This window comes from Papio anubis, chromosome 7 (assembly GCF_008728515.1).
Source record: "Papio anubis isolate 15944 chromosome 7, Panubis1.0, whole genome shotgun sequence".
In the NCBI taxonomy this organism is placed as follows: Eukaryota; Metazoa; Chordata; class Mammalia; order Primates; family Cercopithecidae; genus Papio; species Papio anubis.
Genome location: NC_044982.1, coordinates 4,344,693 through 4,370,885, shown reverse-complemented (window position 1 = coordinate 4,370,885; position 26,193 = coordinate 4,344,693). Strand labels below are relative to the sequence as shown.

At 43.8% G+C, this 26,193-nt stretch overlaps 1 protein-coding gene across 35 annotated transcripts in view; it reads left to right on the top strand.

Annotated features, from left to right (window-relative positions):
• The window catches only part of WDR20 (WD repeat domain 20), an 88,273-nt gene that overhangs the window by 41,565 nt on the left and 20,515 nt on the right, over positions 1-26,193 (top strand). For 10 of the 35 annotated variants that reach the window (XR_002523563.2, XR_002523564.2, XM_009212275.2 and 7 more), the window contains exons 2-3: positions 17,631-17,813; positions 20,461-20,553. The exons of 5 other annotated variants lie outside the window; for them this stretch is intronic. Coding sequence is in view for 13 of the 30 variants with exons in the window: in XM_009212275.2 (XP_009210539.2) it covers positions 17,631-17,813; positions 20,461-20,553 (276 nt within the window). In the remaining 17 variants the exon portion in view is untranslated. 20 more of the 35 variants (XM_009212282.1, XM_003902287.3, XM_031667808.1 and 17 more) reach the window with 9 other exon arrangements.

The following is a 26,193-nucleotide window of genomic DNA, read 5'->3' as shown; positions in this document are numbered from 1 at the left end:
ATGTGGCCAGGTGCAGTGGCTCATGCCTGTAATCCCAGCACTTTGGGAGGCTGAGGTGGGCAGATCACCTGAGGTCAGGAGTTTGAGACTAGTCTGGCTAACATGGTGAAACCTCATCTCTACCAAAAATACAAAAATTAGCCGGGCGTGGTCGCATGAGCCTGTTGTCCCAGCTACTTGGGAGGCTGAGGCAGGAGAATTGCTTGAACCCCAGAGGCAGAGGTTGCAGTGAGCCGAGATCGTGCCATTGCACTCCAGCCTGGGCTACAGAGCGAGACTCTGTCTCAAAAAAAAAAAAAAAAAGTTTCGTTTGTGTGTTTTCCAGATCCTCAGTGAGTTCCTTGTAGGAATGGACCATGTTTGTGCACCTCTTCTCCCTCTCTTCCCTTACACCAGTGGTTCTCTTAGGCCTGGTCCCTGACCAGCAGTATCAGCGTCCCCTCAGAACTTGTGACAATGAAGATTCTGGGTCCCTGCGCTTGAACACTGAGTCAGGACCTGTGAGAGGAGAGCGGGCCCAGCAATCTGTGGTGTAACTGCCATGCTAGGTAATTCTGATGGGCTAGTTTGAGAACCACTGCCTTATAGGATCTAATATAGGTTTACCTCACAGCAAACACTCAGCTCACTCACTAATTTGTAGACTCCACTAATCACTGCTGATTTGTTTCTATCTCATAGCTGCCATTTACTGAATAGTTACACTGGGCTATTCACTGAACTAGGTGCTGTCACATGCATCGTCCCTTATGATCTCACAGATACTTTGCGGAAGAGGGAGTGGTGCGTCCCACTTTATATAGAGATGAGAGAGGGGAGTCTTTGAGGGATGTAGTAACTTGTCAAGGCTACACAGCTGGTAAGTGGCAGCAGGAGATTTCAGCAAGGCCTGTCAGACTCCAAAGCCTATGTTCTTTCTAGTACCCCACGCTGCTTTTCACGTAAACTCTCGCTCCCAGAGAATTCATGTGTCTGTGTGGCTGTCATGTGGTTTTATAATAAATGGTTGTAATACCTATATTTCTATATTTTTCTCATCGTATACTTAAACCACCCACTAACCAGCAACCTTTCAGTTTTTTTAAAAAAGACTTTTCCATTTAATAATATTCATTTATTTACAGTGTGTCAGAATTAGGAGGTATTATGAAAGAGGCCTTTGAGATCATATTCTACCCTCTGTATTTTCATAGGTAGAGCCATCATATGTGCTACTTTATCTTTGTCTCAGAAATTAAACTTTCATTGAGGTGTAAATTGGCATACTACACAGTTCTGACCTCTAAACTTCTTTTTTTTTTTCCCTAAAAAAAAAAAAAAAAAAAAAAAAGGGAAATGAGGTCTCACTGTGTTGCCCAGGCTGGTCTCGAACTCCAGGCTCCAAGTACTCCTCCCATCTCAGCCTCCCAGAGTGCTAAGATTACAAATGTGAGCCACCACGCCTGGCCTGAATTTATAACTTAAAGACATTATGCTACATCAAATTCAGTAAAATCTTAACTGATTGGAAAGAGTAATTTTACTGGTTTAACTTTGCCCTTCCTCACCCCCTCATTTTCAAATCCCTCCCCTCATATTTGTATATACATTTTCCAACAGGTGGCTAAATATTAACTTTTATTTTTAAAATGCCTTGTAAGGAATCAAATACTTATTTCCATGCTAACTCACTGTAGTTCTTGGTTTGAATGCATTTAAAAAATGTAAATTGATACTATTGATAATGATAACAGTTATGTCGGTGCGGTGGCTCACGCCTGTAATCCCAGCACTTTATGAGGCTGAGGCAGGCGGATCACTTGAGGTCAGGAATTCAAGACCAGCCTGACCAACATGGTGAAACCCTGTCTCTACTAAAAATGCAAAAATTAGCTGGGCGTGGTGGTAGGTGCTTGTAATCCCAGCTAGTTGGGAGGCTGAGGCAGGAGAATCACTTGAACCTAGGAGGCGGAGGTTTCAGTCAGCTGAGATTGCACCACTGCACTCCATCCTGGGCAACAGAGCAAGACTCTGTCTCAAAAACAAAGCAACAACAATAATAATTATAGTAACAGCCAGTATTTACATAGCAGTTACTTTGTTCCAGGTATGATTCTGATCACTTTACATATTTTAACTCCTTTAATCCTCGAACACTGCCTATAGCAGGGTCACTATTTTATTATCCCCATTTTCCCATTTTGTGGAAGTATTGGTACATAAAAGCAAATAGCTTGTTCAGGCTCACAGGACAGAATCTGAAGGCATCCTGGCTCCAGAGTCTCTGCTTTTAACCACTCTTTAGAGTGCCTTGCACGTTTTCAACCAGAGCTTTCTCTATATAACATATCACTTTACACTTTTAAAATAGTGTACTATTTATTGCAACTCCTGGGTTCAAGGGATCCTCCCGACTTAGCCTCCGGAGTAGCTTGGATTACTGCTTGGGGTCAAGAATTTTGTAAGAATTTTGTGAGAGCAGGGCAAATACTCGGGCTTGCTGTGGGCAACAAGAAAAGTGGGGACGTTATGTTATTTTGGGTCTCTTCATATTTAAAAATAAATCTAGTTGTAGTACACTACACGGAGGAGAGATCAGATCTTTCTATGTCACTTGAGAGATTCCCTTTTGGTTTGTAGCCACAGCTGCTGTCTATGAGACCTGCTGGTATTTGGAGCTTTACCCTTTGTCATAACCATGTGTACTAGCAAGCTGAGGGGCTGGCCTGCATTTCTTAGCTTTCCATATCTATGTACCCTAGTTTAAAATTGCTGCCTGTTTCTGCCATCCTTGTCTTTGCATACAGAATTTTGCATACATCCTTGCTGACCAGAGTTTTATTGATGAGTATTTGACTGCACGGCAAAGGGATGATTTTCCTGAAGGTGGCCAAAAGATTTGGAAAGAGCTGTGAATGTGGGCTTTGGCATTAGTTCATCAGTACACATTCAGCTTGAGAACTTTGAATTATCAAGAGGCAAACAGCTCATGTCTTCCTGTACAGCTGCTGTCTCCTGAAGAAGGCTGGCAGCATTCAGAACGTAACTTACGAACTGTAACCAAAGGAGTGTCATTTGGTTTATCCTAAATTTAATGAGTTTGGGAAAGTCTTCTGTAGTTCATCGCAGTGTGTTATAAATAATAGAATAGTTTCAGGTTCTGTCTGGTAGTTACTGTCTGATGTGGAAGCAAGAAGACCACAGGTGAGAGGAGAAGACGACTGAGAAATGAGGGCTTTGGGTTAGGTTACCTTAGTGCTTTTCCTAGTTTCCTGGGCATGGTGCACTTACAGTGAATGAGACCAGAGCTCCGAGTTGAGCTGCTGTGTTAATTGGTTGTATGATTTTAGGCAGTTTACTTCTTTGGTCTGAGTTGCAGCATCTTGAGAGCAAGTGTGACTTTTTTTTTTTTTTTAATGACCATTCACCTTAGGTGACTTTTTAAAGTGCCACTCCAGCTTTGTCTATTCTCTGATCCCCTGATGTAAGACTTAGATTACCTACATTCATATAAGATTTTTGTATATTATAATTATATTACAGAATTGTTCACACTGGGAAATGAGTTGCTTCTGTAGTCTACTTCTTTGGTAATAGCTTTATATTTAACTTTTAGCTAGTAGTTGCAAAATTTTAATTCCATATATTACATCATATGAGATTGCAGTGCATTATACAAGATCATGAGTGGTAAACTTAGCATAGAGCATAGTCTAGCACATGTGGAATTGTTGACAAGTGTTAACTTTTGGATTATGGTTGATTTTAGCCTTCAGTGTGGAACTTCCTATTCAGTTCTAAGTGGATTGGCCTGCTAACCTACATTTTAAATACAGCACTGTCCCTGACTGAGATGACGAATACACCTCCTTTCCCTTTCAGCGTAATATTTTTATTTCAGGTCTCAATATTTTAACTTCTAAATGCTAAAAATATTACTGAATACTTGAAAACAAATTTCACTGTGTAACCCTTTTAGCTGTTTCCTTCTGGATTAAGAGTAGTGTAGGATTCAGTTTTCCTAGAATCTTTAGAAGACTGTAAAATTGGTGATAAATTCTCAGTTCAGTTCCTATGAAAAAGATGTGGATTCATATTATAAATATACATTAGAGAAAAAATAGGGAGCTAAACTTGGAACAGATTGGATTTCCCAAAGAGGACTCTGGGGAAAGCTATCTTTATTTGCCACTGTAGCAAATTAAGAGCACACAGTGAGCTGTTCTAACGCTGAATGCTATTTGAAGAATAAAACAAAAGAACTAGCCATGGCTTCCTCCTCTGTTGCCTGAATGGTTGGCTTCTTTAAGTAATTTTCCTGGCCTTTCTTCTCTCATTGAGTGATGTCACTGATGCCACAGAAAGATGAGTAATAGACTCCTATAGTCTTAATTGGTGTGAAACTTTATGATTTGACTTGTTTGAAATATATTATCACCTGTTGATGATCTATCATTCCCATTCATGCATTTGCTCAGTGTTACAGTAAGCTTCCTTTTATTGTAAATTTTACTGTTTATCAAGTCACAGATTTTTCTGTGACCCTAATACCAGGCCATGACATGCTTTTAAACTACTAGAATAATTTTGAAATAGTTTTAGTAGTTTTTTTTGGTTATTTTTTTCTATTAAAAAATTATGTAAGCAATATATGATTATTGACAAAAAGGCAGAAAATATTATGTAAATATTACCCACTCTTTTAAAAGTAGGCACTTTTGATATTTTGGTGAATATCTTTTCAAACTGTTTTCTTTGCAAATATGTACATGTAAATAAATATATGGCCCAAACAGAATTAGACTTTTTAAAATTCCATATATATTATGTATATATATTTTAATAGAGACATTTTACCATGTTGCCCAGGCTGGTTTCGAACTCCTGGACTCAAGTGATCCACCCCACCTTGGCCTCCCAAAGCGCTGGGATTACAGGCGTGAGCCACTGTGGCTGGCCTGTACTTTTAGTGTAGAAATTTAGCTATAGAAATTTTAGTTATAGAAATTTCCCAGTTTATACAGAAGTAGAGAAAATAGTATAATGAACTTTCATATACCTGTCTCCCAGCTTCAACAGTTAATGACGTATGGTAAGTTTCATTTCATGTATTATCTTATCCCCATTGGATTATATTAAAGCAAATCCCAAACATCATGTCTTTTCTTCTGTATTTAAAAAAACTTTTTTAATAGAAATTTTTATCTTTTTTGCTATGTCGGCCAGGCTGGTCTCAAACTCCTGCCTTCAATCAATCCTCCCAACTCGGCCTCCCAAAGTGGGAGGATTACAGGCACAAGCCACTGTCCCTGGCATCCTGTATTCTTTTTTTAAGAGTTTGGGTCTTATGTTTTCCATGCTGGCCTTGAAAACATAGTGAAAGAAGTTTGTATTTGAACACAGGCTGTTCCTTGACAGATGTGTAAGTATTCTTTGTGGTTGATTTCTTGACTTACGAAGGTCTTTTTCTTGTATTTAATCTAGTTTAAAAAAATCTAACTTTTTTTTCTTTCATTTAAAAAATTTTTTTGTAGAGACAAGTTCTCACTATGTTGCCCAGGCTGGTCTTGAACTTCTGGACTCAATTTATCCTCCTGCTTTGACCCCCTAAAGTGCTGGGATTACAGGCATGAGCCGCCATGCCTGGCCCTTTAAAAAATAAACAGGCCGGGTGCAATGGCTCATGCCTGTAATCCCAGCACTTTGGGAGGCCAAAGTGGTCAGATCACTTGAGGTTAGGAATTCAAGACCGGTCTGGGCAACATGGTGAAACCCTGTCTCTACTAAAAATATAAAAATTAGCAAAGTGTGGTGGTGCATACCTGTAATCCTGGCTACTTGGGAGGCTGAGGCAGGATAATCACTTGAGCCTGGGAGGTGGAGGTTGCAGGGAGCTGAGATGGCGCCACTGCACTCCAGCCTGGGCGACAGAGTGAGACTCCGTCTGAAAGAAAAAGAAAAAAGAAGAAAAAAAGTTATGGCCTAAACATATTTTTAGGTTATTTGAGGATATTAGACATATATGATGAATGACCACAGCACAAATGCCAAGTGAGTAGTTGCAGTGATGAACGAATGCTGTTGAACTTCCGATGAAGGCGAGATCAAAGCTTTTCCTCACACTAGTATTTAGATCAGCTCTCTGTTACCCGAACTGATTTGAGGCTGTATTCTTCAGCTGATGCCTGGTTGGATCAGAGATTATTTGAATTACAGAAGCCAAGTCAAGCATTTTGGCCACTTGTTTTTGTAGCTGATCTTCATTAATGTTTAAGATAAATGTTCTCTCACTCTAACTCTTTTGCTTCCTGTTTGAAACACAATAGTGCACTATGTCCAAAATGCTGTCGTTTGATGTAAAATTACTGGTACATGTGTCGTTTATTGAAATTTTATACATTACAGATTCAGTAGCTTATTGTTCTAGCTGAAGTTGGGTGATTGAAAAGGGAGTAACAGCTAGATATGGTCAAAGGTGAAGTCGTAAGCATTGTGAATTTTGGGCAGATCACCACCTCTTCCTGGGCCTCGGTTTCTCTGTAGGATGAGGAAATGGAAGTTTGTAGGCCCTCTGCACAACTGGGGGCTTAGGGCCTTTTTCACTTAGGATGGGAGCTCTTCTACCGATTATTGCTTATGTTACTCAGCAAGTTGAATTAGAAATTTAAAATCACTTATGTGCTCTGCTGAATATAATGAGCCCATGGATGGTCCAAAGGTTAGAACAACAACAGTATAGTAGTTAGGCAGCACGTAGGAATTACTCTCTGCTCTGTAATGCTCTTTAATTTACCAGTGTTGTCTCAACACTTTCAGAAAGGCATAGAATTCTCCCTCCTGTCACTGTTTAAAAATTTTTGTTCTAAGAATTTGAAATCATCTTTTGCAGAAATGAATGCATCTTGCCTTTTCGTTAGTGTGAGATACTGGTATTCCCTTTGGAATGGGAATGCGTATTCCTATGCATATTTAACAGAAGGGTTCAATAAAAATAGGTCATTTGAATATGTCAGCATTTTAATGTGATGAGATCTAGTGTTAGGATGTGTGCAAATTGAATTTAGCTTGATGTTTATTCATAGCTTTTCTTTAATGAAGAAATCAGTATTTCATTAGCCTAAGGAAGCTTCACAACAGCCATTTGTGGTGACTTGCCTCACGATAGGAGATCTAAGCTTACGTGGAGTACAGCATCAGAGAATGAAGAGCTGGTAAAGATGTTGCAGTGTAGCCATTTTTAAGTTCATCTTTAAGAAGCTACTGTGAAGGAAGAGAAGTAGATTTTAATAGCTGGCAGTTTCTAAATGATAGGCTGCCTTAGGAAAAAGTGACATGTGAGAACAACAAAAGCTTGTTATTTCAGCAGATGCTTGATTGAGGGTGCTAGGCCAGGGAAGATGCTGCCACAGAATGTCCGCCCTATGCTTGTTCCTGCTTTCCGCTGGTGGCCACCCTCTCCCCACCCAGTGCAGAGCTCCAAAGGAGGGGCTTTTGCTGGCCCCTGGGAGAAGCTGTCTGATGAGCAGCAAGCAATTCCAGAGATTGTCCTTGTGAAATTTTTACTTAACGCATGTTACATACTTTGTAACTGTGTGTCTCTTTTCATTTTGGGATGACATGAAGGTGATGTTCCACACGTCTTACATCTTGCTATTTGCTGACGTTTGACTCGTTGTCCTACCTACCTCCCCTCTGTCTAGTTCTCTGTGCCACCTCCCAAAGCCTTGCTGTGGCTAAACACAGCCCCTTGAACGTGGGTGGCCAGGGCTCATTCCAGGTCAGAGCCCATCAGAAGCGCGCTAGAGACAACACACCAACGGTTGGTCTTTAGTGAAGGGGATTGGTTTGGAATGCCAAGCGAGTGTGGGCTGTACTAGTATGTTTGAGAATGAAGGAGGAATGGAAACTAAGAAAGAGAAGCTACTGTTTTGTTTTGAAAGATTATATTGAAAGGAAAACCTGCTGAAAGCGGGCTTCCACTGCTGGTGTCCTTCTCCAGGAAATTTAGGTCAGAAAGAAACATTTCTGTTTTCCTTATGTCTATTTCTTTGAAGGTATTAATGAATGATGAGAATTTTCAAAGCCTGTATGATAAGTAGCAAGTCCTTATGTATTCAGAAGGAAACTAATGTTTTCTGAGTGCCTTTTAAGTGCCAGGGATTCTCCTGGGACTTATATTATTTCACTTTAATAAAATAATGCTGCGAGGCAAATGATTGAAAAGAAGAAGTAGATCTGGAATCTGGGCCACACTGAGAGAGGATGGAATATTTGAGTCCCACTTCAACAAGCCTAGGAACATGGAGTCACACAGTGATAGAACTGTAGAACTAGATGCCACCTCACATGTCTGCTGCAACACCCCAGCAGTAGAAGGCGGTGCAGTAGAAGGTGCATGGGCTGGAATTTTGATGGCCAGACTCTACCAGTAGGTTCCTCTGGGTGGCTGATTCTGTTTTCTTGTTTATAAAATGGGGGTGACAGTTGTACCTACTGCATAGGTTTGTAGCGAGGTTTCAAAAAACTGATGCATGGAGGTGCTTTGTAAACTGTAGTGATGTACTAGTATTTACTGATGGAGACTATTTGCTTTCATGGATGGACATCCAAGAAGGCATTTATTGTTAGCATTTTGGTCAGCAAAATAATTATCAAGATTGCGCCACTGCACTCCAGCCTGGGTGACAGAACGAGACTCCGTCTCAAAAAAAAAAAAAAAAAAAAAAGATTGTATGTTTGCTTTTATATACATTTGGCTGTAGGTCTCTTGGTTTCTATCACTTTACTATTCTTTCCCTCCATTTTCAGAATTGTTTCCTTTCTGTGACAGATATTCAATGATAACCTTCTGTGTGCCAGGCCCTCTATTAGATGTTGGAGACAGGGAGGTGAATAACAGATAAATTCTTGTCCTTTTTGAAATGAAACACTTGAAATTGTACAGTTTGTTTTACCTGTGGGCATAGGTGACCCAGGCCTAACTGACTTCTTACGTTTCTGACATACATATATTTTAAACAAGTGTTAAGCTCTTTACATATTGTTAATGCCAACTGTTCAGATATTTTGGTTGTAACTATTGAATTGAAGAGATCAGGAGGAGCATGGATTGTGTGGGTGTTTCCATAAGATAAACCTGGTTTTGTTACCCCTTCAAGGGCAGCGGTGGGACTGTGGAATTGGCATCTGTGTGGTACTCTGCAGCTGATTGTTACTTGAACATTAAACTGTTCGCCTACACTGAAGTGTGGGCAGTTGAAGATGTTTGAAAATCACTGTGTGGTATTTTTGCCATTAGATCCACCCAGTTATTTCCCATTATGTTGAAGAAAATTTTGGTTAAATAGTTGAACTTTGTTCAAAAGGTGAGTATCAGCTCTGAGTGGCCAAGGTCTCTCTTCATCTTCAGTGTCTTCCCCCGACCCCCCACCCAGGTTTCACCAGGATGACAAGCAGATGTGGTCCAGCCCCAGGCCCTGGAGTGTGGACTAATCAATCCCTAACAGGCACTAGCAGCTCCAAGCCTGACTAGGTTAAAAGTTCCACCAAGGGCCGGGCACGGTGGCTCACACCTGTAATCCCAGCACTTTGGGAGGCCGAGGCAGGCGGATCACGAGGTCAGGAGATTGAGACCATCCTGGCTAACACGGTGAAACCCCCTCTCTACTAAAAATACAAAAATTAGCCAGGTGTGGTGGCAGGTGCCTGTAGTCCCAGCTACTAGGGAGGCCGAGGCAGGAGAATGGCGTCAACCCTGGAGGCGGAGCTTGCGGTGAGCCATGATGGCGCCACTGCACTCCAGCCTGGGCAACAAAATGAGACTCTGTCTCAAAAAAAAAAAAAAAAAAGTTGCACCAAAAAAACCCGTGGAACAGTCTTTCCTATGTGGTTTATTTTGGATCTGAAGTTTTAAGATAGGCCCCTAGTTGTTCCACTTCTTTTCTAGTGGGTGATCCTTTGTGGCTGTTGGAAGTAATTTCTTGGTCACTTTTGGTCCCTGTTTTGGTTGTCTGAGATGTGGTCAAGAGGAATGGTAGCACTACAGTCGTTCTCTTCTGATTTTCAAAATGGCTTATGGCAACCTTTGATGCTGCTCAGACTGCTCCAGCTAGTTTAGATTAATTCATTCAGGCTGTCAGTGACTCAGCAGCCTCCTGGCTTCTTTCTTGTTTTTAAAAGGAGCTGGACTTTCACAATATATGGAATATAGTTAACATATTGCAGCTAATAAGTGTGGCACATAGTGCTAGGCATCAGTGAAGGGGACTGGAAGAATGTCACATAGGCTAGGGGGGCCAGGGGGACATGACATGTCTGCTTTTGTGAATATGAGGGTAGGGAATGTTTTCTGGGTGAAAGAAGGAATGGCAGGAAAGGCGAGGTGTCAGAAGCACAGGCAGCAGCAGCCAGGGTTCTTTGGGGTAATGTGTGTGGAGGGACGGGGGTGATAAGGCCACATTGGGCAGCCTGTGAGTGCTAAGCTGTAGGCCCTGCAGAGCTGTGGCAATGGTGGAGTCGGGGAGTGACCTAAGGCTTCCCGAAGATGCATCTGCAAAGTGTAGGCAGATTGCATGGGATTAGAAATGGGTGGAAGGAGACTGGCGCAGAGCTAGAGAGGCTGATCTAGGCCGGGGGAACCCAGGGTGGATGAGGGCCCTGAAGCTGTCCTTTGGGCAGGGGTGCCAGGCTGGGGACCCAACAGAGTGCCAAGTATAAGGCTGGTTGGGGTGGGGCTTAAGGATGGGAGGAGTGGACTGAGGAGGTAGAGAGGTAGAGAGTGCTTTGGGTGTAGGCCAGGTGAGTTTCTGGTCTGCCTGCATTAGGCATTTGGTAGCTATTAGCTATGCCAGTAAAAGGATCTTTTACTTTTCTGGCAAGACTCTGCAAGACCAGTTCTCTCTTAGGTGATTCTCAGGTGGGGATGTGAAATTTAGGGAAAATAAAACTACCTTTATTACCTACACTGTCTCCACCTGATTCATTTAAAATTATATCTAAGATTATAATTTGACACACATTTTTCAAAAGAGCTCTGAGATATTTTTCATACCACCTCAGATGCTTCTAGGCACTCAAGAGTTTTATCAAGTAAAACTTTACCAGGCCCATGTGATGTGATGTGGCTGTTGCCCGTGATGCCACAGGCTTCCCAAAGCCCTACTGAGGCCCACTAAGTTGGTGGGAACCAGGCTGCAAGCTCTTTGCCTTTGGCGGAATAGCCCCTCGCAGGTTCAAGTCCTTCCTCCACATTTCTGTCCACTCAGCAGCATTCCCAAGGGAAGAGTGAGCAGGCAGGGCTGTGGTGAAGGCATGAGCTGGAACTGGAGGGTTTCTTTTGCAGACCCTTTGTGGTACTGGACAGAAATTCCTCAAGGACCTGTAGGCTCATTAGTGCCTTGCTGAACTAACCCAGCTGACTCTGAATTTCAGTAGTAGTATTCCAGAAAAATTAGTTAGGCATGGTGGCACACACCTGTGTCCCAGCTACTTGAGAGGCTGAGGCAGGAGGATCAATTGAGCCCAGGAGGTTGAGGCTGCAGTGAGCTGTATTTGCATCACTGTACTCCAGTCTGGGCAACACAGCAAGACCATGTTTACCAAAAAAAAAAAAAAAAAAATTCCAGATATTTTAAGAATGAAAAGTCTAAGGAAGGCCAGGTGTGATGGCTCACGCCTGTAATCCCACCACTTTGGGAGGCCAAGGCAGGCGGATCACTTGATGTCAGTTCGAGACCAGCCTGGTTAACATGGTGAAACCCCGTCTCTACAAAAAATACAAAAATTAGCTGGGCGTGGTGGCACGTACCTGTAATCCCAGCTACTCGGGAGGCTGAGGCAGGAGAATCACTTGAACCCAGGAGGCAGAGGTCGCAGTGAACTGAGATCTCACCATTGCACCCTAGCGTAATAGAGCGAGACCTTGTCTCAATAATAATGATAGTAATGAAGAAGAAGAAAAAGTCGAAGGAAAAGAGAAGTATTACATTTAAAAATGTCTACTTACTGATCAAGGCTTTGATAACTAGTTGTTTCTTTAGCAGGAATTTTAAAACTGTCACTTACAGTTTTTCTATTAAGTTGAGAACTTAGTAAGTATGATGAGACTGTCAAATTATTTGTAATCAGTAACTCCTTATGCATACTCGTGAGCATAATGATAAAATTTAAACTTTCCATAGAAAAAAGAAACAGTTGTGGTTTAATATATGCTACAAATACTTAGCATCTGTGGCAGGCTGGATACTCAGCTGGGGCTGGAGACCAAATACCCGATTCTTAAAATGGATAAGAATATTTAATAAATCGGTTCTTCTATAAATTCATATTTATCTGTCAGAATCTGAGTGGAAAAAAACTTATGTTGAAGAACTTAGTTAATTGGTAATAGTTAGGATGGAAACCATTTTTTGAAATCCCAAAGTCTGTAGAGTCTGTCAGAAAGCTGAAAAAAACTAATTTTGTGGAACTATACAGTGGTAACTGTTTAATAAAGTTCTCCTTAAAAGAGTTTTTGTTATTTGAATTGATTATAACAGACATAAAACAATTCTGAAGTCATGTAAGTGATTAAATATTAAATGTTGTGGAACGAATTAAGTACTTGAGAATTGTTGGGAAAATCCTTGCTGTGGGTGGTGGGACTTGAACTGACGGTCAAGATTCCTGGGGAGGCAGGCAGAGGAGACTGTCCCTACCAAGAGGGTGACTTAATGAAGCCAAGAAAGAGGGGATGTATGCTCAGGCCAGTCAGTGCTCATGAGTTGTGTGGAGGGCCAGTGAAGGGTGGAGAGGCAAGATTGTGTAGAGCTGATAAGAGCACAACCTCATGACCCGGAACTTCCTTCCAGGTCCCTCATCAGTGTAATGTGGAAACATTAGTACCAGCTTTGAGGGGTGACTAGGACTGGATTGGATGATGAGTGTAAAGTTCCTGGTGCAGGCCTGGCACATAGAAAGTGTTGACTAGGCCAAACGTGGTGGCTCACGCTTGTAATCCCAGCACTTTGGGAGGACAAGGCAGTTGGATCACCTGAGGTCAGGAGTTTGAGACCAGCCTGGCCAACATGGTGAAACCCCGTTTCTACTAAAAATACCAAACAACAACAACAACAAAACAAAAAATTAGCCAGGTGTGGTGGCAGACTCCTTTAATCCCAGCTACTCAGGAGGCCACGGCAGGAGACACTTGAACCCGGAGGCAGAGGTTACAGTGAGTCGAGACCACACCATTGCACTCCAGCCTGGGCAACAAGAATGGAATTCTGTTCTAAAAAAAAAAAAAAGAAAGTATTGACTAGACAGAAGGTGATATTGCTGTTGGGGAGGATGGGGGTGAACCCTGGAGGGCAGGGGTGCTAGGTACTTTTTCCTACTTTGACTTGATAGAAATTAGGAGGCCACAGGCCAGGCCCAGTGGCTCACACCTGTAATCCCAGCACTTTGGGAGGCTGAGGCGGGCGGATCACTTGAGGTCAGGAGACCGAGACCAGCATGGCCAACATGGTGAAACCCTGTCTCTACTGAAAATACAAAAATTAGCTGGGCATGTTGGTGCATGCCTGTAATCCCAGCTGCTGAGGAGGTTGAGGCACAAGAATTGCTTGAACCCTGAAAGTGGAGGTTGCGGTGAGCTGAAGTCATGCCAATGCACTCCAGCCTTGGCAACACAGCAAGACTCTATCTCAAAAAAAAAAAAAAAAAAAAAAGGAAAAAGAAATTAGGAGACATTTTGATTAGAGATAAGATGTAGCTGGAATGAATGAATAATGGTAGCTACCCAAATACTTCTGTGTGCTGTGTGCTTTCTGTTGTCTGCAGGCCTCACCATTGCCGTGCAGGGGAGGGGCCTTTCATCTCCTAGGCTTAGTGAGAGGAAACTTGCACTTTGCCCAAGGCCACTTGGCTACCAAGAGGGAAGGCAGGATTTGAACTTAGGCTTGCCTGGTCTGGGCTCTTTCTCTCTCTACCAGACCGCCCCTGCCTGGGAAGCCATCTGCCAGGGGTTGATGACCCCATGGGAAGAGGAATAGCTGGCTCGGGTGGTTACTTCTGCTCCTAAAAAGGTGTGTGAGCTCAGAGTGCATGTTGGCCCCGACACCCCATCCCCCGGCTCCCAGAGGAGGAGGAAATACGATGGTCACATATCAATGGAAATTGAGTTAGAACTCAGCGATGAATGGAAAGAGGACCGGTGAGTGGGAGATGGTTGTGCTTGGACATGAAGGCAGGCACTGGGAGACCTGGCCTTTCTCTATCTGAGGTGGGGCTCCAAAAAGCTCAGGCCCAAGAGTGGAGTCCATAGATTTTTCAGAAATATAATTTTTTTTTTTTATGGGCACATAACCTAGCAGTCACTTCAGACTTCTTGGTAGTTCTTACTTGGTAAAGGTGACATATTGCCTGGCTGGACTTCTGCTGTTCCAGTTTGGTCAGTGCCACTGGAGAGGGATTGGGGAGGGAGGAGTGACCTTAGGTGAGAGAGATTCTAAGTGTTCCTTGGGGCCAGCCAGGTCAACTTTTGTGTCTTCTGGACAGTGCCACTCACACTAGTGTTGACAGACCAACTTTAAAAAAATTTTAGTCTATGTGGATTGATACTTTTGTAAAAATAAAAAGAATTAATAGGAAAAGAAACTGAAAGAAACATGCAGAATACAAACTCTAACTTTTTATCATTAGATTCAACAGATGTAAAATTTGTCAGTTGCCATAAAAGTTTCTAAACTCTTATTCTCAATTTCTGTACTACAGGCAGTGCGTTTGACTGCAGACTAATAAACTAGTCCTGGACTGGTACACTTCAAGAGCAGTGACCTAGGAAGAAAGTTTGTTAAGCAAATTAGTAGAATAAACAGGGTAGTTTTAGAATATTTACCTGATTTTTTACTTTTTTTTTTTTTTTGAGACGGAGTCTGGCTCTGTTACCCAGGCTGGAGTGCAGTGGTGTGATCTCGGCTCACTGCAACATCCGCCCCCCAGGGTCAAGCGATTCTCCTGTCTCAGCCTTCCAAGTAGCTGGGATTACAGGCGCCTGCCACCACACCCGGCTAATTTTTGTATTTTTAATAGAGATGGGGTTTCATCATATTGGTCAGGCTGGTCTTGAACTCCTGACCTCAGGTGATCCTCCCTCCTCAACTTCCCAAAGTGCTGGGATTACAGGCATGAGCCACCATGCCTGGCCCATTTTACCTGATTTAAGAGTAAACATAATATCTTCTCATTTAAAATGCTTCCATCTTTTCAGTAAAATTCCATATTGGGAGGCAGGGATGTAAAAACATACCAATAACTGAAGCCAATGTAGTTGTGAGGGGGTCCCTGAGTCTAACCCTAAACTGGTGGCAGTACTTAGAAAAATAGGTGCTTTTACTTCCTCTGTTGTTTCTGAGAAACATGACCTATTCTTTAATTTATATTAGACTGTTTTCTTTGTTAATTTCTGTCTGGCCTTTGACTTGATCTGTGTATTTCAGTGCGTAATTTTAGGTATATTCTTTTAGGGGAAAGTTCCCTAAGTGGTAGTTGTTGTCGTTTTGTCTTGCTGTGTCATCTAGCCCGGAGTGCAGTGGTGCAATCCTAATTAACTGTCACCTTGAACTCCTGGGCTCAAGCAGTCTTCCCACCTCAGCCTCCTGAATAACTAGGACCACAGGCGTGCACCGCCACACCTAGCTGATTTTTTATTTTTCCTAAGCAAACTAAAAAAAAAAAAATAAGTCTCAAGAGTTGAATATACTGATACAGTAATTATGTGTAACTTAATTGTTTGTATTTCAAATTGGATTTTTGTTCTCTAGCTGCCAGTTATATCTTATTTTATATTTGTTGGTTTTTTGTTTTTTTTTTTTTTGGTGGGTGTCTTCCTCATTCTGAGGTGGATGGCGTGTGGTGTTCTCTCAGGCCAGGTTTCTCTTTTCCTGCCATCCGAGCCTGCTCAGAAGCTGCCTTCCTCAGACGGCCTGTCCGTGGCCATGGTCCTGGGCCCCGCTGCTCACTCTCGCGGCACTCGGCAGAGCTGCCTTCAGCCCGCCTTGCTGCACAGCAGCGGCTCCCCTCCGCTGGCCCCTTTTCTCCTCGCTCCAAAGTCAGGACTCCCTTTTGTTTTGTATCGTGCTTTGTATTACACTTTTCAAGGCTCTTTCATGTATATATTCTCTTATTTCATCCTCCAGACAATCCCATGAGGTTGGTAGAACAGAGATTCTCATCTCCGTTTTAACTGAGGTGAGGCTGGGAGAGTGTCCGCATGGCATGCACCCTCATTCCTTTGCCCTGGGGCTCCCAGAGCTACTTGTTACCACTCAGGTCCAGACTTCCACATGTGCAAGGTTTTGAGTTTGCTCAAAGACGCCTGTAATTTTGAGGTCCTCTTTCTATTCAGTATTTATATTTGTTATTGGAAAGTCAAACATTAGAATACTTGGTTCAATGTCACAGGCCTCTTTGGAAGAAAGAAATCTTCAGAACCTGAGGGGCAGTCAGTAGAGAACTAGAGCCGGGAGCCCCAGAGGGCCACACAGGGTGAACTGGGTGTCTTGAGGGACGAGTTCTGCTTCAGGGTTAGTTGTCTCCACCGGAGATTTCCAGATAAGAGTGGGAGGGGGTGGGTTTCCCTTATTTCACCGATAAAAGCCCAGCAGATTGGGATGCCACAGGACACTTCTCATGAAGAAAAGAATCCTTCTTGAAAGTGGGGAGGGCACATTGAAAAATCACTGTTCACCCAAGTGAGAAATCATTTGCTCTTGACTCTCTCTCCCCATCCCCTTAATGGCCAAACAGATCTGGGTTCCAAATCCAGTCCTGCCACTTACTAGGTAGGTATGGTGACGTTGGTCAAGTTATTTAACTTCCCTAAACTTGTTTTCTCATCTGTAAAATGGGTAAGATATTGTCCACTCTGGAGCATTACTGTTAGGATTAAGGACAATGCATGTAAAGCTCTTTGCTTATGGCCTCAATAAGTGAATGTTCCCTGAAACCTAATCCAGAAGAGGGATTTTGACCCAGGAAGGGAGCCACCTGTACAGAGTGGGCTCCAGCAGTGGGTCTTAGACTTGAGTGGGCATCAGAATCACTTGGAAGGCTCTTTAAACTAAGGCTTGCTGGCCCTACTCCCATAGTTTCTGATTCATTTAGTCTGGGGTGAGGTTTGAGATTTTTGCATTTCTAAGTTCCCACGTGCTGCTGCTGCTGCTTCTGGTTTGGGGACTACACTTTGAGAACCACTGGGCTGCAGGTAACTGGCCAGTGGGCATTTAGGTGCTGTAGATACATTGAAAGCTGAGCTTTTTATGTGGTCACTCTGTTAGACACTGCTTGAAATGCATTTTGAAAATACTGAATTTAGTATCTCAAGGATATTTCCTGCTGAAGTCCAGGAGTCTTTGTTACATGTACTTGAAGGAGAATAAGTTGTGAAAGTAACAGTTATAAACATATTATAGATAGTCTAATAATATCGAATTGGCTAAGCTATGTGAAAGTGCTTTTATAAAATGTTAGATGAATGTTGTCACAACTGAAAAAATATTTTAAATAACTTCGTTTTTAAGATTAAACATCATAATGGAGTATAAAATAGCATAACTTAGATTTCTCATCTCAATGTGCTGTTTACTGTATGTATTTTTCTCTTTCTCCTCCAGGCTGCTGACTTGAGTAAACCAATAGATAAAAGGATATACAAAGGAACACAGCCTACTTGTCATGACTTCAACCACCTAACAGCCACAGCAGAAAGTGTCTCTCTCCTAGTGGGCTTTTCCGCAGGCCAAGTCCAGCTTATAGACCCAATCAAAAAAGAAACTAGCAAACTTTTTAATGAGGAAGTAAGTAGCACCCTGTCTTAGCTGTTAAGAATCCCTTTAAGAGTTGATACATTCTCACCGAGGTTAGTGGGCCTTATTTTGCACTTCAGGCTAAGCCCAGTTTTTATTCGCCCAGCCCTCCTACCTAGTATGCCCAAGTTTAAATGTGGTGGATAAATTTGTTGACCTTACCTGTTCTTCCTTGGGGTAACTGTTTTGTGCATTTTTGTGGAGCATGCTCAGGTGTCTATAACAGTTGTTTTAAAACTCTTCTATAATGGAGATAGGGACAGTACTGTAACTCGGTATTTATAATTTAAATAAGAAAATATAGAATTCCAAAGTTGGTTTACATCACCAGAACATTTCATGCAGATCAAAGAACTTGATGACATTTCCTTAGGCTGCTTAAATTGTAGCTAAAGCTTCTGTATGTGTGTTTGACAGTTATTTGGCTAAGGAGTACTTCACTTGCTCTTGAAAATAGTTGCTGTAAACTCACCTTCGACATAGTTAGAAATTCTGGCACTTAAAGTTTGGTCACATGACATAGCTTTTGCCAGTGTTATAGTATGTACTGGGGTTTCTAGTATCTTCAATTTCATTCTGGAAAGAGCCTGAGATATCTGAGCTGTCTGTTCAGGAACATGTCAGGGCTGTTAAATGTGGCATATAGAAATTGCCAAGTAGATTATATTTTTTAAAGCTGTTGGAGCATCTTTCAGCCTCAAGTATTGCTATTTCATATTTAATGTTCTTCCTCCTCTGTTTCAGTATGACTTTTCTACCAAGTGGGAAAGATAAGGTAGGCTTGCTGAGTTAGAAACCCTGGGTTCCAGTCTCTACTTGGGACCTTGCCGCTGAGGTGCAAGGGTCAGGCTATGTAGGACCCCCTCCATTTTGCATTGTTGCATGGTTTGAACATCATTAACTTGGAACAAAAACACATTATAGAATGTGGTTTTTAAGAAATAATTTTGTTTGGGGAAGAAAATTCAAATTGACAAATAAATGGCAGTTAAAATTTGGATTCTTCTGCAGTCGTGGTGCTTGCTATCCATGCAAATCAGCGTCCACCCAGGGTGCTCCTGTCTGACCTCGCCAGTGGGTTTGATACGATCTTAGGAACCATGCCGTCTCTTCTAGTTTCCTCTGAGTTGACTGGAAATAAAACTTGCCATCTGGACTGACACACTGTAGAGGAAAAGTATTTAATCCCATTTTGCATTAAAAAAAAGTGAAGCAGAAAATATTTTATTTACCTAGATGTTTTGTTAGTATCATCTGAGGAAGTGATTTCTGAGTAGCTGGATGATTATTTTTTTGGTGCTGGGTTGCGGGAGCAGCACACAAAATTGGCCTCCTGTGCACTGTTAGCAGAAATTGTGAATTTGGAATCATTGTGGGTTTTTATTGTTGAGGTAAGGGAGAGTGTGATTGAGGGGGCAGGGATTGGAGCCATGTACAGGGCTGTTAGTAAACAAGACCCGGAGGCAGCCCTGGCCGAGGATGGTACAGAACGCCGCTTAGAGAACAAGAAAGTTTTGTGTGTCGTGGCAGGGGGAGGGCAGGGAGTTGGAGACCACACGTCCCCAGAGTCTCAGGGCTCTGGGAGCACCCAGGCTGCGTCAGCCAGAACTATCCCTGCCCTGATGACTGGGAGTTGCAGGCTGGAAGGCAGCTCCTCATTCTTCATGATTTAAGCATGAGTTATCTCATACTCATTTTACATTTTATTTGAAAAATTGCTATTTAGAATGCTAGGACTGTGTGTGGTTTAATGCCAGCTTGGCATTTACAGCTTGAGGCTGAAATTGATTGCCCTTCATAGTAAGGAAATTCTCTGGCCGTGTGGCTACATTTTTATCAGATTTTGGTCAGAATGTCTAAGAGCAAGGGTCACTGGAGGTTTGTTCCTTAGAGAGTGCCAGGAATGGTGGTGGAGTAGTCATCGTGTGTGTCGTGCTTTGCTGTGGTGTGAGATTTACAGGTTTCAAGGCACTTTTACCTGTGGCCTCTTTGGGGAGGGTGGGCAGTTATTCCCATTTTACAGATGAGGAAATAGTCAAAGAGCATGTAAGTGAATTGTCCAGATCAGGTCGCAAGTTGATGACAGAGTTGGAACCAGAATTAATCCAGAAACTCTTATTGGTTACAGGCCCTACCATGCATGGTTGCCAGATGAGCTCTTGCCCTTCTGGGAGCTCACAGTTTAGTAAGGATGGACAGAGGGTACTGGACGTGTGTCAGCATAGCGATATGAACAAAACACCAAGGGGTAGCTGCCGCAGGAATTCTTCAGTATGCATCACATAACATAAAGTTTTTAAAAATGTTAAGTTCACTGGGGGAGTTCCAAGAAATGCTTTCAGAAAGTGACATTTGATCTGGGTCTTAAAGGGTACATAGTGGTTAGAGGAGGGTAAGGAAGGCCTTCAGGGCTGGAGGAACAACTGGGCATGTGAACGAACGTCCAGGAACAGCTTGGCCACATCACAGTGTGGGACTTGGAGTGGCAGCGTTCGAAGCTGGAAAGATCAGTTGGAAGCAGCTTGTACTATAAAAGCCCTTTCATGTCACGTGAAGAAATTTGGAGCTGAGACTGGAGGATGTGGGGGAACCTTTGGCCTTTTAATCAAGGGAGTGACAGGATCAACTGTGTTTTTAGAACTCTTGTCAGCACTTGTGGAAGGCGGATTGGAATGAAGACAGACAGGATGAAGGTAGCAAGACCAGTGAGGAGGCTCTAGTAACTGTCCAGGTGAGAGCTGAGGGCTTGAACTGGAGTTGTGGCCATTGTTTCATTCATTCAGGACCTGACTTCCTGCCACATGCCCAGCACTGGGTCTGCGGTGGCAGCAAAACCTGCCTTCCTGTGGCCCCTCAGGAGGGAAGAGAGGTGATAGCACCACCCAGACACACTGGTGACCACAGATGGTGACACTCTGTGATGTCAGAGGCAAGAGAGCAGGCCTGAGAAAGGGAGAGAATCACAGGGGTCTACTTTATTTATTTATGAGACAGAGTCTTACTCTGTCACCCAGGCTGGAGTGCAGTGGCGCAATCTTGGCTCACTGCAGCCTTCACCTCCTGGGTTCAAGCTATTCTTGTGCCTCACCCACCCAAGTAGCTGGGATTACAGGCCACCACGCCTGACTAATTTTTGTATTTTTAGTAGAGACGGGATTTCACCATGTTGGCCAGGCTGGTCTGGAACTCCTGGCTTCAAGTGATCCACCCACCTCAGCTTCCCAAAGTGCTGGAATTATAGGCATGAGCCACCACGCCTGGCCAACACAGAGGTCTACTTTAAACTGGGAGGCAGAGGACATCTCGCAGGAAGTGGTGTGTTTTAAGCTGAGCCTCATGTGAGAAGAAGGCCAACCAGGTAAGGATCTGGAGATGGAGCATTCCTGCAAAAGGAATAGCTGATGAGGGCCCTTGAGACCAAGGAAACTGAAAGAAGGACAGTTTACCTGGGGAAGGTGGCATGAAGTAAGGGCGTGAGAGTGGAGGGCCACATCACTTAGGGCCTGATCCAGATTTGTTTCTTAGCCTGAAGTATGGGATTCCTTAGAAGGGAGCAGGTGCACAAGGCAGGCAGATTGGTGTTTTTGAAAGGTACCCTGGCTGCTTTTTGGAGACTGAATTGGAGAGATGTATTAATACATCAGGTTTCTGGGTGTCTCTTGCTGTGTTGGGTAAGACTGGGAAAGGAGCAGTTGTCAGGGAATGGAGGGGAAGATCAGAGGTTCTGGTCTGTACTTGCTAAGTTTGAGAGACCTGTAGATAGTGGGATGTATGGATCTGGAGCACTAAACTAGGGGTCACAATTTGGCATTTGTCAGCATAGAAATAGTAATCACGTCCTTGAGATTAGATGAAAGAGTCTTCGGAGAGATGATGACGAGAACAAAGGCGGCCTGGGACTGAGGCCTGATTATACTCCAAGATTCTGGCCATCTCAGCTACTGTTTTCAAAGGGGCACTTAACACACGGTTAACTACTACGACATTTACAACTTCACAGCCCAGAATGCTGAGGGCTCAGACACCAGCTCTGCCACTTTCTGCTTGCAGGATGATGAGGGTCTCACCTCTCCGCCTGGGTTGGAAAATGGGTGGGAACAGCACCCACCTGAGAGGTCTGTGATGAGGCTCATGAGTGAGTTCAGGCAGGGTGTTTGTGAAGGGCCTGAAGAGCCAGCCTTGGTGCGTGCTCAGCAACGTGGAGGTTGAGAGAAACTCAGAGGCTTCCTTTGCCGGGAGGATCGGTGTTGGAAGGAAAGGCTTCTGTGGGAGGTGAGATACCAACAGTTTTGAAAGATAAATAATTAATTTTCTAGGACAAGATGGTAGGAGCATGGCAACCCAGGCAGAGACTCAACATGTGTGAGGCCGAGGGTTGGCCCGCTGGTCACAATGACAGCAATGTGGCCTTTCAGTCTTCCTCACCAGAACACCTCTCAGACCCACCTGTTACCACATGTGCACACACCTGCACACAGCAAATCCCCAGCATCAGTTACTCTGGCCTTTGCCTCCTTTCTGGTGCCTGGTACATGAAAATATAATAAATGTTGGGATGGACAGATGAATGGAATGGAATTATAAATTTCAGAAATCCACCTGAGATGAACATAGATGAAAAATTCCCATCTGGGAACAAGTATATTTTAAAAGGTGATTTTCCCCATCAATTAAAAATTGTGTGCATTTAAAGTGCTTGTTGATAGAAAAATTGGGAAATAGAGAAGTACAAAGAAGGTAGGAAAGCATCACCTCTAAACCGTGATGCTCACTGTTGACTTTCACAGTCTATGATTGTTTTCAATGAGGGGACACCATAGGGCTCACGCCTTCCACCTCCACATCTGGCCGCTGATCAGGTCAGCCCAGTGAGCATGGGCAGGCCCTGCCCTCTTCCCGCTCCCTGGGCCTGTCCCCTGTCACACTGGAGGTCCTTGCTGGTGCATCTGTTCAAGACCGAAAGAAAGTTGAATGCCCAGTCCTTTCTTGCCCCTCTCAGGAAATCATCCCCAGCTCCCTGGAGTCTCTGCTTTCCCCAGTCTTCCAGAGTAGATTTTGGGTTTCTGTTTGTAGCATTCTGTACGTATGATGCCCTTGAAAATGTCTAATGGGCCATTATTGAAAGTATCTTGGCGCACGGTTCATCTGACAAGCTCCCAGATCGTGGAGTGTGTCGTCGCCATCAGAGCTGCCCGCGGAGGAGAGTCACCAGTCACATTCAGCCCGCTGTGGTGAAGCACCCCAGAGGGATGAGGAGTTTACTTTTTTAATTTTTTGGTGGAGTGTGTGTGTGTGTGTTTGTGTGTGTTGTGTTCACTCTGCCCTGTTCTGAAGTTTGCTTTTTGTAACTAGTGGTTATATATTTGGGGAGGAAGAATTACAAAGGGACAGTTCCTATATGGTGATGAATGCAACCTTGTTGTCTTTGTAAAAATCCTGATTTTGGAGTGTATTCACAGAATAGTAACTTTAAAGGATTTTCAGGTATGTGTTAATTGTTGGCTGAAATATAAAATGTTAAAGAACTTGGCATTTGGCTTCTTTCGTTACTGACACGATACCCTCTGCTGTTGCCCTTCTCCTCTCGCAGGCTGTGAGGCTGAGGCAGACACACTGGGTAGGCCTCACGTCTCCTTGTGGCATTTAGATCCAGTCTTACTGAAGGGATGCTGAAGAGGAGATGGCCCTGACTCCTGGGGTGTGGAGGGACACTGCTGCCAGCCCAGGCTGGGTGGCCCATCCTGCCAGCTGCAGGTGCCTCCCAGGCGTGGGGTAAAGCTGAGCAGTGTTCTGTCTATTCTTATACAAAGGAATGGTCTGCACAGTTTGTTAGTTTTGTTTCTGTTGCTTTTCTAATCGAAGGAAGGAAATGAGCCCGTAATGATCTACTCCTTAAAGCTTGAACAGAGATAAAATGACATCCGATCCCCTCTTAACGTGGCTTTGAAATACCCTTTCCTAATACTTCCTGAGCCCTCTTCAAATGCCTTTACATAATCAGAGCCTCTAGTTGCCATTTTTGCTTGTGGTTGCATTACGGCTTTTCTAGCAGCTGCTGTGGTTTTTGAATTGTCTCAGTATTTTTGTTATAAATTTATATCTGCATTTTGAAATGCAGATCCACTCACCCCCAAACTAATTTTTGTTTTTTGCTTATCATATTGATAGTAATGAAAAAGAAAAAGAAGTGCCTTAGAAAGCGTCAGTGTGAGTTGCTTTCACAAAATGACACTTTGATGTGGTTATAGACTTATTTTTATTCTTGTTTCATTTTAACTAGTCCAGTGTGTTTAGAAAATCTTGTCTGTTGATGGCATTTGGGATGGTAGTGTTTTCGTTGTTCGTGTGATTTTTCTTTGTATTCATTTCTGAAGTGGCGCGGTCTGTTTGCCTTGCAGAGCTGGAAGTATGGGGAGGGCCAAGCTGAGCGTTTGGTGGAGACATGGAGCCTGTATCTCCACAGAGCACTGGCCCAGAGCAGGTGTCTTGATGTACACAGAAATGTGTCCATATTTTGTTTTGCTTTTAAGGTTTATTTGCATTTTGGGTTTTTTGTTTTTATGAAAGTGGTTATTAAGAATGGGCCTTGGAGCGTTTTGGAGTTGGACACTATTGGAGAGCCCTGTGGCCAGGCCAGCTGCTTTGCCAGCACCTCTGTTACTTCCCCTGCCTTCCCTCCCTCTCCTCGCTGAGCACCTGCCCTGCCCATCACTCAGCGTACCCCTGCCCTGGAGGGGCTGCGACTGGGACTGCTGCTCTCCACTGCTTCCCACCAGAGCCTTCCTGCCTCTGCCTGTCTCTGTTCCCCAGCTCCTCCTTTCCGGCCCAGGGAGCAGGTCCCTCCCCTGTCCCCCTCTCCTGGATCTCACCTTCCTCCACCAGGCACCTGCCCTGCACCCTCCTCCCCTATGGTGTCCCTTTGCTCTCAGCACCTTCTCTGCCCAACCCTGCTTCCCTGTGCTCTCTCCTAAGGACCACCCCCTCCCTGCACACTCCATCCCTCTTGGGCTCAGCTTCCTCCAGTCTCAGAGGCCTGTCCTTTGAGGCTCTGGCCCCTATGGCAGCTCCTTCCTCTTCTGCCTGCTCTCCTCGTGGCACTTGTGGGTTGTTTGCTTGGATTTTCCTTCTGCTTTCCTAGTTTTTGTCCTGTGCCCTGCACAGAGGTGTGTTTTTGTTTGTTTGTCTGTCTGTCTGTCTGTTTGTTTGTTTTTGAGATGGAGTCTCACTCTGTCACCCAGGCTGGAGTGCAGTGGCGCTATCTCGGCTCACTGCAAACCTCCGCCTCCCGGGTTCCTGCCATTCTCCTGCCTCAATCTCCCAAGTAGCTGGGACTACAGGTGCCCGCCACCACGCCCAGCTGATTTTTTGTGTTTTTAGTAGAGACGGGGTTTTACCGTGTTAGCCAGGATGGTCTCGATCTCCTGACCTCGTGATCCGCCCCCGCCCTGGCTTCCCAAAGTACTGGGATTACAGGTGTGAGCCACCGCGCCTGGCCTGTATGGAGGTTTTTCCCAGAGTTTCACATGCTCTTCCTCCGCTGCACCTGCTTCCTTGGAGATATATATATATATATATATATATATTTATTTATTTATTTATTTCAGAGACAGGGTCTCGTTCTGTCACCCAGGCTGGAGTATAGTGGTGTGATCATAACTCACTGCAGCCTTGACCTGGGCTAAAGTTATCCTCCTTGGAGATCTGAGGATGTTACTCTTCGCAGCCAATTTCTGTGACATTTGTGGTCATATTTATTAGCTGCAGACCTTTCTAGCTGCACACTGGGCAAAACCCAGAGGTCTTTACACACCCCCGCTTTCCATCTTGCCCTCCCCCCAGCCACATTCTGCCACACTGCCCCTGGTCAAGTTTAAGACCTCTTTGCCCATGGCATGGGCAGTTGTCATAGCCTCCTAACTGTCATAGCCTCCTCATCACCCCCAGCCCACCTTGCATTCTGCACCTACTGCTGGGGGATTTCATGTTATTCTGCCACTTCCCTTTCTAGAAACTGTCTGTGCCTCCACTGTCTGCAGCAGCATCTTCAGTAGAAATACAGTGCCAGCCACGTGTGCAAGTTTAAATTTTCTAATTATCACATTAAAAAAGTAAAACGAGGTGAAATTAATTTTAAGAAAATATTTTATTATATCTATATATCCAAAATATTATTTCAGCGTATGACCAGTATAAAAACTATAAATGAGATCATTGACATTCTTTTTTTCATACCACATTTTTAGAACCCTGTGTATGTTTACACTGACAGCACATTCCACTTGAGACCAGTGCTGCAGGACTGGGCAGTGCAAGCGTCAGGGTCCCAGCCAAAGCCCTTTAGCTTCAGACTTCACAGCCACAGCCTGAGTCC